General features: G+C 40.1%; 1 protein-coding gene across 1 annotated transcript in view; it reads right to left on the bottom strand.

Annotated features, from left to right (window-relative positions):
* The window catches only part of LOC107668386 (neuropilin-2-like), an 83,504-nt gene that overhangs the window by 11,519 nt on the left and 55,464 nt on the right, over positions 1-16,521 (bottom strand). The window contains exons 8-12 of the mRNA XM_016460235.1: positions 14,705-14,849; positions 12,929-13,278; positions 12,048-12,192; positions 2,368-2,445; positions 1,018-1,161 (exon numbers count right to left, since the gene is read on the bottom strand). Of these exons, the coding sequence (XP_016315721.1) occupies positions 1,018-1,161; positions 2,368-2,445; positions 12,048-12,192; positions 12,929-13,278; positions 14,705-14,849 (862 nt within the window). The remainder of the gene's footprint in view (positions 1-1,017; positions 1,162-2,367; positions 2,446-12,047; positions 12,193-12,928; positions 13,279-14,704; positions 14,850-16,521) is intronic.

Consider the following 16,521-nt stretch of genomic DNA (forward strand, 5'->3'; position numbering starts at 1 on the left):
GACACTTAAATAGAGAATGCAGTCATTAGAGAAGGTTACTTTTTGGCCTCAGACGATGTACTTACAACATCTTCCAACCAAACCTTGACCTTTTGACCTGAAAGACTAGGAGGAATGCATTGTTAGGAATGCATTGTGTACTTGTGTTATGAATTGGATTCAGACACATTTCAGACCCCAACAACATGTGAAATCAAGCTTGAGTGCCTAGAAGTCTTTTGCATTAGGGGATCTACACAGTTTATTTGGAGAAGGTGAGGAATGTGAAGTGACACCTCTGGTGTAAAAGAGATGGAAGAAACACAAGAGAAGGTCTTGGGCTTGGGGGTGCTCTTAGTTTGGGAATGGTTAAAACAGTAGAGGATTCTTTCCTTTTGACTCCTGGATCTCTCTTTAAAACTGACATGTGGAAAAGAGCAAAGATTGTTTTAACAGCTTCACAAGGTAGAGTGCTCCAAGAATTCATGGGGGACATGAAGAACTGTACATTTGTGCGTGTGTGTTTTTTTTTTGTGTGTGTGTGTGTGTTTTTTTTTCAAGCAGGGTTGATAAAGGTCAGGTAAGCTCAGGGATATGAAGAGATGAACGAGAGGAAGAGCGAGGATGGACAGAGAGTGACAGATACTATTCCCAGATTTCAACTATCACATTAATTACACACCAGTAATGAGACGGATGGATGGAATATGATAGGTGAGAGCATGTGCGTGTGTGTGTATTTGCTAGTAAAGAGGACAAGGGCAAAGGAAGGTCTGAAAACGTCTTTCGTGCAGTGCGGTCACAGTAAGTCACTCACCATACAGTACTAAACTTTTTTTCAGACCTTCTACCACTGTCCCTGTTTATTTTCTCAACAATTCTTACTAGACAAGCACACTTGTCTTCTCAAAGTTCCCGATATTCCCAATGCTATCCCTAAATTCCCAATGTTTATGTTCATGTTTGAAGAGATTAATGTAAATATTTGTTTTTTTTTTGTTTTAGGCTATTTAATATATTTTATTAAGATGGACTTACTGTCAGATCCCAATGTCAGGTCCAGACTAGGATTAGAGGAACTATACAGAGACCACTTCAGAACAGACATGGGGTCGTGGGTCCATCCACACATACTATGCTCAAAGTCACACAGACCACCCAGAGATGAGAGAGTGGTGGGAGCTGGGGAGAGAGAGAGAGAGAGAGCAAACCAGATTATACTCATTTACCAAAACCTCAGACCCTGCTGTAGGCTCTCTCATAACACACACATACTGCATGTGCCTCGTGAAATCTATAGACATATTTGTCTAAATGCACAGCTGATTTAATTCAACCTACCCATTGCAGTTTATATTCATGCTATACTTTGTGAAAATTATCTTGGTGTAAAGCCTGCATATTCCTACTGTAAATGTTTTTTGTACTTGTATATTTTATATATTATATATGAACAGATTTGTCTCATTTTCCATACACAGATTCCCGTGTCACTGTATCTATACAGATTTGTATCTCACTGTATGTGACAGATTGCATTTTGACTGTATGTGATAGATTCCTGATTCACTGTATGTAACAGATTCCAGTTTCATTGCACGTAAGATATTCCTACCTCATTGTAAAAAAACAGATTCCCATATATGTGACAGATTCTTGTCTCACTGTACTTGACTGATTCCTGTCTCACTGTATGTGACAGATTCCAGTTTCACTATAGGTGACAGTTTACAGTCTCACTGTACTATATATGAAAGATTGCCATTCCAGTGAATATGCACAGATTCTTGCTTCACGATACATGACAGATTCCTGTCTCACTGTACCAGACAGTTTACTATCTGACTGTATGTGAAAGATTCCAGCCTCACTGTATATGCACTGACTGGTTCTGTTGCTGCTGGTGCTGTTTTAACATGCAGACACTGACACACTCCAGCACAGCCTCATCTACATGGAGCACTGTGCCTCAGCATTTAGCAGGCCTCCGTCAGCCATCCTTCCAAAGGCATGCTGCTATGCTAGTTAGCATAATGTTAGCGTTCATGCTGCGAGCCTCTACTCATCAACACATAAGTGTGTACAAATGGAGGGGTGGCAATCTGTTATTAGAGCTCTGGGAAAAAGCAAGGCTGCAATTACACTGCAGAGTAATGTAAATAAAAGTGTATGAGTGCATGTGTGATATACTGAAATGCTTGCTTATCTAAACACTCATGACTGAATAGAATGGCATGCTCTACTTGATATTCTCAATACATGTTAGTTAAGTTTTGAGTCTTCGTAATACACATAGATATCATTGAATTAACTGATTTCCACTCTGTAATGAGATCTGATCTCATTCACTATAGTAATATATTCATGTAAGGTGCCCTGTTTGATTACCTGGTGTCCTGTGGGCAGTATTTGTCTCCTCGTGAGGAGGGAGGGTAGGCGTGGCAGTGTCAGGAATGGTGGTAGATTCTAAAAGAAAGTAAAAAAAAACAGCTCATATTAGAAATAAGACATTTACTGTGCACTGGAAAAAATTGTGAGGCACTATTAGTGGTGTTCTCTAAAGAAGATACTTGTACCTGTGCTGATTTATACGCAAGTCTTCCTAACTCTCACACACACACACACACACACACACTCTTCTTCTCAAATATGAAATGACAGAATAATCACACATGATCGCACACAGGCATGCATGCACACCAGCACCTGTCCTCTAAAAAGTGGCCACAACCACCAGACACACGCGAAACAGACTGAGACAATTAAAAATTTGCACATTCACCATATGCACACATTGTGCGTTTACAATAAGAGAAATATTACAAAACCACAACTAGAAAAAAATTCTGATCATCTGAAAACTATTTACTGGTTATTGGGTAGAATAAACGGTTCATTACTACTGCCATTACACCTCAGACCACTGTAGTTACTGTACCAGTTACCCTCAATGCCTTTTAATGTGAAACCACTGTTGCCACAGCTATTTTCCATGAGTCACAAAACTTTTAAAGAGGTTTCCTCCTCTGATACTGTCTCTCGCTGACTTTCATTTTCATACAACAAAGTTAATTCCTTTAGCCTTATTTCTCTTCTTTCTCTCTACATCTCTCATCTATGAATTAATGTTGAGTTTTGGCCAAAACAACATAAGCCAGACGGCAACAAAAACTTCAGTGTCGGCGATTGCAACAGCGCTCTTGCATGGTTTCTGCGGTGATAATTTGTTATGAGAGAAAATGTTAAATCAGCCATTGCATCTCTTTTCGTTCCCCGCAGGGGATCGAGCAAATGAAGATTTAGAAACAACGAGGCATAAATGAGTAATGATTGTCAGCTCTTAAAGTCATTAATGTCATTACTCTTAAAAATTCCCTGCTTAATTGGCAACTACGTGAGTGGCGTTACACTAATCATGTAGACACTTTAGCACAACATGAAAAGGAGAGGCCTACTGTAATATTAATATGTTATTAATTTCTATAAGCGGGTGCGTACATGAAAGGGATGCACCAGCTGGCTGCTTCTGACATTAAACTCTATTAATTTTCTGCCCTTTACAAATGCAATTAACCTCCCAGCAAGTCCTGGATTTCTGGGAACTGAGCGCTCTCTCTCACCTAAAACACCTTTCATTCTTTAGTCTCACATGCATTAAGTGTGACACACTCCTGTCCTGACTAATGTACATCACCGTTCAAATGTTTGGGGTTGGTAAGACTTTTTTAAAAGTCTTGCTCTCCAAGACTGCATTTATTTGATCAAAAATACAGTAAACACATTTATATTGTGAAATATTAATACAATTTAAAATATCTGTTTTAATTTATTTTAAAATATAGTTTATTCCTGTGATGGCAAAGCTGAATTTTCAGCAGCCACTACTCCAGTCTTCAGTGTCACATGATCCTTCAGAAATCATTCTAATACGCTGATTTGCTGTTCAAAAAGTATTTATTATTATCAATGTTGAAAACAGTTGTGCTGCTTAATGGTTTTGAAGAAACCATGATATATTTTTTTCAGGATCCTTTGAGGAATGTAAAGTTCAAAATAACTTTTTTTTTTGATAATTTTAATGCATTCTTGCTATAAAAAAAAAAAGTACACAGTAGTGTATGCTTCCCTTAAAAGTGTGTTAACACAATGAGCCAATATATTCGCAAGTATCACTTTAGGTGATTTCATTTACTTGTTAGTTAGGATAAACTACTAAGACTGACAACTGATATTTCTCTTCAAATGACACTAATTTCTATTCACTCTATGTGAAATATGCTGCTCATTTCTCTTGATACCTGAGGCTCAAGCTATGGATCAGAGCAAGACACTGCAATAGATTTCCAATATGCTCCAAAGCTCTATTGACGCAGCCAATTGATCTGGATCCCAAAACTCTAGGCATCGCCTGAGATTTCCTTTACAGCCTGATAACACATTAAGGCCATGAAATGTTTCCAAGTCTCAAAGACCGACCAGATATTTACAAGCAAGGGCTAGTTTTGGGGTCAGTCCTCCTCACCCTCTAGGATTACCTTGTTTTCAAGCTCTGGATTCAGGGCACAGAGCAGAGTTAGCCCTGGTTCCTCTCTCATGGGCCCTACTGAGCCTTGGCAATCTCTGACTCAGCATTTTCATAGCAAGACTGAAAAAATGTTCAATTATGTAGAAAGCCTTGGAGTAAATCTATGCCCCTGGCAGGCGAACCGGTCGTACTTCAGTGCCTGACTGAGATCTTGAGCAGACACTGCATTACAAGGGAAAACAAAGACTGATGTGCGTTTGGCAGATTGTTGTAACGCCAAGCCAGCAGAGGGAGCCCTCGCCCGAGTACTGACCGTGCTCCACTCCCTCTGCTTCCTCTACTTCCATTTCCTGTTTGACTCTCATATAAACTGAGACCAGTCCATGTGCTGGTGGCGAAGTATTGCCAGTTCATCTGCCTTACCAAGCGTTATAGTTCCTCTGTTCCTGATTGATTCCTGTGTATGATTCTGCCTGACTTCTTGACTCACGGTATTTGTACTCTGCCCCTTCTGTTCTGACGCCTGATTGGATTGATGTTTGTGTTTGGACTCATTGCCTGCCTTTCCACTATTGTCTCTGCCTCTGCCCCTGTGTATGACGAACGATCTGCCTGCTTCTCTGACTTTGACCCTCTGCCTGATTATCGACATCTGTTTAAAGCCTTGACCTTTAATAAACTTCCGCTCATGGATTCTAACCAAACTCCAGCATCTCTGTTACAATTGTGTGGAGTAACAAACAGAGAACAGGAGGCAGATCGGATCAACAAAAGTGAAAGTGATCATCAAAAGCTGATTTGAGTGTATTTTAAACATTGTGTTCAAGTCACAACCACATTAAATGAAATAGTAAACATGCACCGAAACACACGCACAAACACGCATACTTCAACACTGATACTTATTCATAGGCAACCTAATTAAACATTTCCAACTTGAAAGACAAGGCTTTTGGCCTCCAGAATTCAATAACAAAGCCGTTTTCTAGCAGCACTGAACTAATTAAAGCTTTTGTCTCTGTGTCTTTTGAACACAGAAAGTAACAGAAGGTTTATCGTGTTATCTCTCAGCTAGCAAATTCCCCAAATACAAGTGGAGTTCAGACAGGCCTGTTTGCTTGGCCCCTGATAAGGACTTTCCTTGCGAGCTTAGTTAAACCAACAAATCATCTCTAGGTGATGGATATCAAATATGCTTCACATGCCTAGAAATATATTCACATTCATATTCACATCGGATGTCCTCAGAGAACTCTGCTTCAAAACAACAGTGGCGTTTTATAAGACAAAAATCAATTTATAAGAAATCATCTTCAACTGGCTCGATAGACAGTGAATACAAACATTTCAAATATAAGAATATAGTTACAAAATGTAGAAAGATCATCTTCAAAACCATTTTTAAGGTTATACACTGCACTTAACCCTGGCTAAAATGCTATGGTGGGTTGTTCAACACCAGACATCCAATCATAAGCCTTCTTAATGTCCCATTAAACATTTATACGCAGATGTGTCGCATATGTTAAACAATGATGGCAAACCATTAATTGGAGTGATTAAGCTACAGTATTATTTAGTAGTATGTTTCAGTAGATTTTACCCAAAGAGTAAAAAAAAAAATCAAACCCGATCTCATAAGAAATCAAGTATTTTACGAGTTGGTGTTTTCATATGAATTCATACGTTTTGATTCGTATGAAAAAAAATGAAAAAAACAAAGCATAATGGTCCAGCCCTAAACATAACCATCACTGGGATGTAAGCAGATGAAACAAACACATACAAAGCAGTACGAAAACAAATAACTGATTTGAATTCATAAGAATTCACCACCAATTCGCCAAAATGTAAAATATTTACAACCATGAGAGTATGTAAAATAAATATGTAAAAAAGACAATAGACAGTATATTGTATGTACAGATGTGCTCTATACACATTATGCAAGGAAATTTGGATAGAAATTTTTTATATTAAATCAATAACATACATATAATAAATATAAGTATAGATAGTAGGGTATTGCACATCTTTTGCAGAACACAAAAGATGATATTCTGAAAAATGTCTGTTTTTTGTCTCTACAGTGAAAGTCAAATGGGTCCAGTGCTGTTTTAGACTCCACTGACTGTCATTGTTTGGGCAAGAATAGTTGAAACAGTTGAAATACTCTTCAAAATATAGTAATTTGTGTTCCACAGCAAAAAGAAAGTCATACAGGTTTTGACAGGACTATAATTTTTGGGTGAACTAAAAGTATACATGAGATTTCCAGTAGGAGAGCTGGACTGTACACTGGAAAGACCATAGTAGGCACACATTATATAAGGAAGAGCTGGGAAGATGTGCTGTATGGAAAAAGAGGAGGGGAGGAGTGGAGATCAACCTAAATATTTACACTGGGAGGATATGAAGAATGACATGTGGGCTTTGTGGATAAATGCCTGTGTGCAAACATGGATTGTGTAGGGGGACTACACTAAATAGAAACATGTGGTTGATGACTTCAAAGAGCCAATTCAACTAGATGAGGGGAGCTGCTGTCCTTCAGCTCACACGCATTCATCCCGATAGCGAGATAGCAGTGAAAGATGGTGAGGGAGAGTCTCGGTTTTGGCGAGAGAATGAGGTTGAGCCAGAGAGCAGATAGAAGTGATTACACTCTCCTCGTCAAAGATAAGAAGAAGTGGAAACAATTTTCCATCACATCACCAGCTGCCCAGGCAAGGAACGTTGTGTCCTAAACCACACCCACTGTTCCCTTGACGGACATCCACAGGCCACACCCACACATCTGAGAGTGATCATTGAGCATTGCACATGCTGAGTTCTCTTTCTCTCTTTCAGGTGTGTGGCATTCTTGTTCACCCATGTACAGTATGGTGTGTTTGTACCATGTGAGGGCAATAGGTTATAGCAGAACAAACTCAAAACTCGAGGCAAGTCAGCTCATTGACCATCTTAGCCTTTGCCAGCTATTTAAAGGAGATGTCTAATGCTATTTCATGCATTCTGACTTATTTACACTGCTAAAGAGTTGGATTCTCATGCTAAACATGACCAAAGTCTCAAAAAACTAGTTGGACGTATGATGGAGTATTTCTGTGCCAAATACACTGCTTCAGGGTTCGTATAAGTTTCAGAAAGTTTTTTTCAAGTATAGCCCTGTATGACGTCATAAAGGGTGGAATTCCTTGTATGGGCACTTCTCCCGGAAGAGCGCACGCACACATCAACCAGAGCGACAGCAAGAGCACGAGCATGAGCACGCCCATCAACGTGCTTCATTCGGGTTACGGAAGTCATCGGCAGCGCTGCACAGGACTTGCTCGAGAAAGAAGGATTTTACATTTTGTTTTTGACCACAAAATCAACATTGTCACCAAAGTAGTGTGTTTTTGGTTGTGAGGGAAAGATAACCTCCTTCAGCTTCCCAAAGAACCCAGCATTAAGGGAATTATTTGATGTTAATGTCACAGCTTGCAGACGATCGCAATGCAAAAGCTTCGCATGCTTGTGACTCTTTAGCTCCTCCCACGACACACTTCCAGGAGCTCGACTGTTTTCGGAGAGGAGAGGTTAAAGGCACAATATATAATTTTTGCCGCTAGAGGGCGCATATTCAAAATAAACAAAGAGACAAAGGCGTAGTTTGATGACACCGTGACTGAGTGTGGAATCATGGGAGTTGTGGTCTTCATCCCCACAGCCGATGCAATCCGACGGGACAAAATATATAACACTGTTCTAGTGGTTTTTGGATATTTTAATAAAAAAATCTTACATATTGTGCCTTTAAGCTGTATCTGTCTTTTATAAATCTGATAAAACTAAAGACTCTTCAGAGATATGAAGGATGCAGTACTACTCTATAGGTACTCAAGATTAACATGATATTAACAAGATTAACAAATAGAGACAAAATATTATAAACAAAACAATTATTTATAATATTTTAATTATCTATCAATTAGATAAGCCTTGGTGAGCATAACAGACTTCAAAAACATTTTAAAAAATCTTACCGACCCCAAACTTTTGAACAATAGTGTATATTTTTGTTTTCTAATTCTTCAACTAATTAAACTGCAGTAACCCTGTGCTCCTGAATTTCAGAACCTCCACTCAGACTAAGCAGGGAGAGAAGTCTACAGTAGGTGAGCCCAGTCTCAAGGGTTGCACGCTATGTTGAGACAATTTTGCAATTTTGAGACGCTTTGCACCCAGCAGAGGTCACTGTCCTCACTCTTTCTACCCCTCTCTCTCGTTCTCTGTTCTCCCAGAGACAGGAACCTCTGGCTTGACGTGAGTCCAGTAATGAATAATAGACAAGGGTGCCTGATTGAAATATCTAAAGTCCCTTGGTGTGTCTTTCACGGTCTTGCTCTCACAAGGTCTGTCTGCCACGCCTCTGTTTATTTATTCATCAACTCATTATTTCTCTCCACGTGTCCCTCACTCCAAATTTTCTTCCTCTGGGAGAGTGATGGGATTTGGGGACAAAATTGTAGCTTAGCCACAGCTCAGAATAACTCCAGGAATACATGACCTTAGTTTGTGTGTATTTGTATATTATATAGGAGCAGTATGATATATTTAACGATATATAATATCAGTTTGGCATATGTAATGTAGTTAAATGGTCATTATCATCAAATAAACCCTGTCAGGGTGATCAGAACCACGACATGGACTACATGACTGTGCATTATCCTGCTTATTATATGGCAACTTACCAAATAAATGGACATTAAATATTGATTTGAGTCTAAATTATTTTTGCATGTGAGAAGAAAGAGACGTGATGATACGAGAGAAATTGTTTGCTTGGGGACAATGGTCAATTTTACAGTTATGCCATCATTATACCACTCAGAATCAAGTATTCCAGAGCGACATGCAATAATAACTTGTATTAAGCTCTCTTTATATGAAATTAAATGTGTGTATGTGTGTTCGGTCAGTATAGACAACTATGCATGCGGTGGCAGATGTGTGTGATTGGCGTAAACATCTCTGTGCAGTGGAGTGAGACTGATGTAGCCTTGTGAATATTTAACGTCTCTCTCTCTCTACGAATCCCCACGGCCCTTCAAAATCAGAACAACAGCAGCCCCGGCCCCTGCGACACACACCTTCGCACTACAGCTGCAAACAACCACAATTTACCAAAGTACAGTGTGCTTTAGAGAGCCGAATTAGGACGATCTCACTCAAACGAGATCTTCAACATAGGTCTGTATGTTTTTTGTTGTCAAATGGCTCCTTTGAGGACCGGTATTGGTAGTGATCACTGTGAATGTGCATAACAGATGGTAGGAAACGAAACAGCCATAACATTATGCGAACGGTCGGAAACAAAGAAAGTATGAAATAAAAATACACACGGTTCAAAATCACATGTAAGTGTAATAGTGTATATAACACTGCTGTAGCTGGGGGCATTGTGTTTATTTTTAATTAAAACTGATAACTCTGACTGTAAAATCTGCCTTGATGAGCAACGTTGAACTTGCTGCCAATAGCCAATGAATACACACACCTATGATCGCACATCATTTGCATCATATATTAATATGAAGTTGCTAAAGGCATTAGTCTTCATGAATTGTTTATTGATTATTATCAATCCATTTTGTGTCATGCCCAAAGCCATAGTGTAAAAATTGTAAAAACAAAACAAAACCCTTCTTCACTCACGCTGGCACCATAACTGCAAACAACCACAATTTACAAAAATCAAAACAAAACAAAACAAACAAACTCTGTGTCACACACCACAGCTGTAAACAATCATAATTTACAAAAGTAAAGACAAAACATAAAAACAAAAAACAAAATCAAAACAAAATAAAAAAAACAAAATCAAAACAAAATAAAACAAAAAACACAAAACAAAACAAAACACTCAAACCCTGCTTCATTCACTCTCGCACCACAGCTGCAACCAACCACAGTTTATAAAAGTACAGTTGGCATTTGCGAGCCGCATTAGGACGATCTCACTCAAACCGTAGGCCTGTATGTTTTTTGTTGTCAAATGGCTCCTTTGAGGACCGGTACTGTAGTGATCAGCCAGGATGTGCATAACAGATGGTAGGAAATGAAACAGCCATAATGTTGTGCATACGGGCAGAAACAAAGAAAGTACGAAAGAAAAATACACACAATTCAAAGTCACATGCAAGTATATATAATAACACACGAGTGTGTTTGTGTGTCTTGGGATCTGTATGTGATTAGATTTACTGTGGAGATTAGGAACTGGGGCTGTAGTTTCAACAGTGAGCGGAGTAGATTGAGACCCCTGTGTCTCGAACATCTGGTGCGCAGTTGTGCGCTGCGGAGCCTCACCGCACTGTCATCACATTCCCTCACGCAAACATAACCATGTATACACAAACACAATCGACCGTCAGTCCATTTTTCGTCACTCCTTAACTCACTGGCTTTGATCCCTGCCTTATTTCTTTCATCCGCTTTGATTATCATCTCTTTCTCTCTCTTGATCTTCTGCTCTCATTCATTTATGGCCCACAGGCTCTGTAAACCTGTGCCAGTATCGCACTAAGCACCGCCGATGACACATGAAGCTTTCATTCTGGATCTCATCTTCTGCCTGCAAAGTGCCACCAACTAACCCTGAGCCAGCACTGGCTCTCTGTCTGACTTTTCATCATGCCTTCCTCCTCCTGCAGTCTTGCCATGCTAATAAACCTGGGCACTGAGCCCTGAGGCTTCCCCTGGCCTCCACCCACACTGTCCTTTCTAGCAGCTCCTCTAATGTTCCTTCGCCCCCGGCACTCCTGCAGACACAGAGCCATGAAGACAGCCCGTCGATTACTGCCCCTCGGCCTGCCACTTTATAGAGCCCAGGCCAGGTCCAGAGGGAGCAGCTGTGTGTCCTTTTGGCTGATCGTCATGCTGTGACAGGTAAAAGATTCAGGAGGAGATATGAAGGACATCGTTGCCAGAGAGCAAAGATGGAAGTGACAGAGTGGCTGTAGGACTGCTCTGCTTCTTTCTACTGCTGTAGCTGAGGGTATTGGGTTTATTTTTAATTAAAACGGATAATCCTGACTGTAAAATCTGGATGATATGAGCCTTGTTGAACTTGCTGCCTATAGCCAATGAATACACACATCTGTGACCGCACATCTTTAGCATTATATATTAATATGAAGTTGCTACAGGCAATGTAAACGGCACACAGCTTAGCTAATGATCTTTTATTACTCAGCGGAATAATTGTTTATCATGATTATTATAAATCTGCTTTGTGTCACGCCCAAAGACATCACGTAAAAAAAGCAAAAACAAAACAAAAAATAATCAAAATAAACAAATAACTAAAAACTATTAAATAAACAAAAACAAAAAACAAAATAAAGAAATAAATAAAAAGAAATAGATAAAAAACAAAACAAAACATACATAGGTCTTACCTGGCAAGTCACAACCCAGTATCTCCATAAATAAATAAATAAATAAAAAGAAATAGATAAAAAACTAAACAAAACAAAACATACATAGGTCTTACCTGGCAAGTCACAACCCAGTATCTCCAGTCTCATTCCGATGCCAGCAGGCGACCATCTCTCTGGATACACTCGGATAAACTGGGCCACAATCTCGTCAAAGCGACGGATCTCTGGAGTGTCGTAGTGCGTGTTACCCTCAAAAATCTGGAGAAGCAGAATTCACAATAGCACTTTAGCCCAGCTGTGTGATTGAGAGAAGAAAGCTACTGCATATTCTCTGTATTTCTGAGTCTCTGATGCAGCTCTGCAGCTCAGGTTTTCATTAACACAACTGTGGATGATTTCACTGGAATGTTATCAAAGCTTGCAGCATAATTGAATTCTGCTCTCAGAGTGGGAGAATGAAATGCTGAGTCACTGAGATGAGCAGTAAAGAATGAAATGAGTCTGTTAATAATCTGATTCTGGTGAACTGTTCATTACTGGAGCCCTTTCACCAACCCACAATATTTAAATTGGCATGATTAACTAATTAACCTAATTCAACTCCAGTTATATTTTTCAATTCAGTCCTTCTCTGCTGGAAAAAGACTATATATCATGCTTAAGGTGGTCAAGCTGGGTTTTTACTGGTCCAAGGTGGTCTAATTGGCTTAACTGGCTTTTGACCAAGATCAAGATCAGGTCAAACCCAGGTTCACCTAGATAATCAACTAGATCAGCCTGAAACAGACTGGACCAGCCAGAATCTATGTACAGCCAATTACCACTTTAACCCTTTTAACTGTTTTCTCATCTCATTAAGAGACCTTTGTTTGGAAGCAGTCTAAAAATAAAATAAAATAAAATAAAATAAATGTTTGTCTTTAAAGTAAAAAACTTTGTTTTGATTGTTGTGATTTTTCTAAGTAGCATTAAAGAAATCCTGTGTCATTCTCACTTTTGGGAGATTGGTCTTGGAATCGATGATGTAGCTCCAGTCTTTTCCATTCAAACTATGGGAAAGTTTATACTTCCGTACGAAGGCCCGGTTCTCCGCGCTGGTACTGCCGTCCACCCCACGGGCCCCTTGCGTGATGATACCCCGTACAGTTTTGGGGACTCCCAGGTCCACCTGCAGCCATTCTTCACCAGCCACGGGCTGCGTGGGACTGGGGAACCACCCTGAGCGACTGGCCACCAGCCGTGACGCACCTGTGGCCCCGTGGATGTCCCTCATGGAGGAGGCCGAGATCTGCGAGTCTGGCAGGAGGCCGGAGAGCATTCCCTGCATCTCAGAGCATGGAGCGTCTGAGAGGAGGATGGACAAGCAGATGAGTTATGGTGAGGCAAAGAGGAATTGACATTTTAAGGCTGGAGAGATCAATGTTTCATGTTGTTATGTCATGAGAGGGGGCTCAGGAGTAAATAATAAATAAACAGAGCATATGTGGGTGCGTTTTTTTATGTGTACATCCCCCCCGGAGTGGGTGTTTGTGTGTAGGATTTATTACAGGAAGAATTTCACATTCCAGTTTTTCTAGGTTCACCTCTACACAGTTAAAAGCAAACCCACTCAGCCCAAAACCGGCACAAATACAAAAGGTACCAGAAATAAATGATTGATTTTGGCTTATGGCTTAAACACAGAACAAAGAACAGAAAAACAGGCTGGGGCATCTTACAGGAAGAATTTCACATTCCAGTTTTTCTAGGTTCACCTCTACAGAGTTAAAAGCAAACCCACTCAGCCCAAAACAGCCATTCTCTGGCTCAACCGGCACAAATACAAAAGGTACCAGAAATAAATGATTGATTTTGGCCTATGGCTTAAACACAGAACAAAGAACAGAAAAACAGGCTGGGGCATCTGGTTCAAGCCCATCCTAACAATCTCAGTTGAATTACACCCAGAGGTACACCCACACTCCCACAGAAAGAGCAGTAAAACACAGAACGAGGCTAAGGGCACGAACGTGATCGATGGCTTCACGGGCATCTTTATGGGCTTGGCTCTGCCGGCTTGTTTTGGGCTGGATGCCTGAGGGACAACGGCCCCCCAGAGACTGCAGCAGGTCTAATATGGAGGCCAGTGGCATGTCCGTGCGTCGTTTGTGTCAGTGTTGAAAAAGACCCCGTCTCTAAAAGCGCATTTGTCCTGCTCAGTGTCGACGAACATAGGAGTGAATCACTGTTTAATAGCGTAATGATGGAGTGTGATGTCTCTGATAACATCAAAAGCAGCTCACCTCCTTCATCTGCTGCAGGACATGCTAACAGAATTAGGTGACTGCTATCTCCCCATTTCCATAAATAGTCAAACTCAATCAGGACACTAAAGAGCTCTGATAAATACACATCTGAGCTCACTTGACAGGGACACAGTGGGCATCTGGAATAATATTTGTCACGTGTAGTGTCTGTGGGCCTGCTGAGTACGAAAGTTCACATGAGACAGGGAAACTTACCTTATAGATCTATATCTATATCTACATGTTTAGATCATATAGATATAGATAGGTAAATATTGATAAATCTTTATCTACATATCTACCTTTCTATCAACGAACCAATTAAACACCCAACTTTTTAGCTAAATTTTAGACAATCCAACATTCTAAGTTTGTCTTTTTCTGGCTATTTTATTATTTTATATCTAAAAGAAAAAAAACACAAATCAGTTCCCTTAAGAGCTGTGCAGACTTGGAGAAAGATGTGTGGTGTGAGTTTTACTGACCCGTGATTTGACAGCCGTAAAGTTCGAAGCGCAATGCGATTCCATTCTTCCATGTCTGAGGTCGGATGCGGACAAACCGAGCTAAGACAGGCTGGGGGATCCGGTTCAGGACCACCTCTGAGGGGTCTACGTTTGCATGGAAAACCTAAGGAAACAGAGAGAGGGGGGAAAAAGAGAGATTTATGATTATTCAGGAGGTGGTTTGGCTGAGGCCACTCATTCAAAAACAAACTAACTTCACAAACAAGCACAACTCTTGCACAGTAAGAGCTTCCTTACTGGGGTCAAGTGAGATTGCAACCTTAATCGCTGTCAAAATACACACACCACTGAATACACACATAGACGCCAATGTTTGCATCATAAATTCAAACATGAAACGCTGTTTCCTCCAGAATGAGTTAAAGACCACAGACATTGGTGAGACAGTGTGAGAGTGTTTGAAGAATCAGTTGTCACTCTATAGGACTGAATGTTGTCACATAAAGACATTCAATCAGATGCAACCACATGTTTTTGGGTGATGTCACTGTTTACATCAGTATGTCAGATGGATCATTAGTATTTCAGCAGGCAGCTCCCAGGGTATCACAGAAATATGCCATGTTCTTCAGCCACTGCATTTTGGGATGGTCGAGGATGGACAAGATGACAAGCTTTGATAGCAAATCTCCATCTCTCCTCCTTCCTCAGAGATGCAAGCCTCTGTCAGGGTCTTTGTCTCCAGAGAGAGGAAGTAGGAAAGAGGAGAAAGACTAGAAGAGGGTGAGTCCTGCTTCATTGCACACAGAAACAAAGCCCGGACCCTAAGGACCTGACCCGTCTCAGGATCCAATGACATCCGGGCCAGCTGGCCTGGGTCAGGTCCGTGCTAGGCCGGCTCGTACGGAGAGTGAAGAAATAGATTAAAGATGGGTTAGGAAAATGAGAAGAAAAAACCCTTCTGACATTTGGTAAATCACCCCAATATATAAAAAAATAAAAGAAGAAAACTATGAACTGAGGACCTGTGGTCATTAATCATTGTGCATATGGTTAGTTAAAAAGAGAGGAGACCCGGGGCAATTGTTCAATTTTTCACAAATTTCATCACGACTCTCAGATTACCACAAATCTACAAACAATTTTTTGGTATGCGAAACATTTATATGTGCCAATATTTAAAATACTATTAAAATATTAACACTGAGAAAGCTTCAACCACAATATTGAATTTAATACAGTAAGTCAGAGTATTACAGATCTCCTAAGTTAAAGGCAGATGGCAAATTTAGAAAAGACTAAAATAAATAAATTGTGCCTTATTTTAATGGTATTTTTACATTATTGTTATTTTTATTATAATTTGCATATATATTAATCATGCCAATATATATTTGTTTTCCATTTCAAATTGAAATTGAAACTGAACGGAGCAATTGAGGTGGGGCTCAAACAGAAGACAAGTGAAACCTTGGGAAAAAGTGGGAGTGTGTAAAGCTGTTGTCAGTAGGAAGATTCAGACATGCATCACAGAAATCTGCTTTTGTTTAGTGACCTCATGATGGAGTGTGTGACCTTGCCCTTTCACTGCCTGCGAAGTTTTTCAGCACAGCACAGTATGTGAGAGCCAAGTGGTGTGTGTATGTGTGTGATGACTGGGGGCAAGAAGTGTGTACTATATCACTTCTTTAGTGTGTGGGAGAGTCCTCACAATTCACTGATATAACCTAACTCACCCAGTGCTTCTGAGAAAAAAATACATCACGAAGCTTGTGAAATATTCCAAAACTGTACTCTTGGCAGTGTTATTTTTGTATTGTTTATTTACTAATATA

The sequence above is a fragment of the Sinocyclocheilus anshuiensis genome, unplaced genomic scaffold, assembly GCF_001515605.1.
Source record: "Sinocyclocheilus anshuiensis isolate Anshui unplaced genomic scaffold, SAMN03320099.WGS_v1.1 scaffold1237, whole genome shotgun sequence".
NCBI lineage: Eukaryota > Metazoa > Chordata > Actinopteri > Cypriniformes > Cyprinidae > Sinocyclocheilus > Sinocyclocheilus anshuiensis.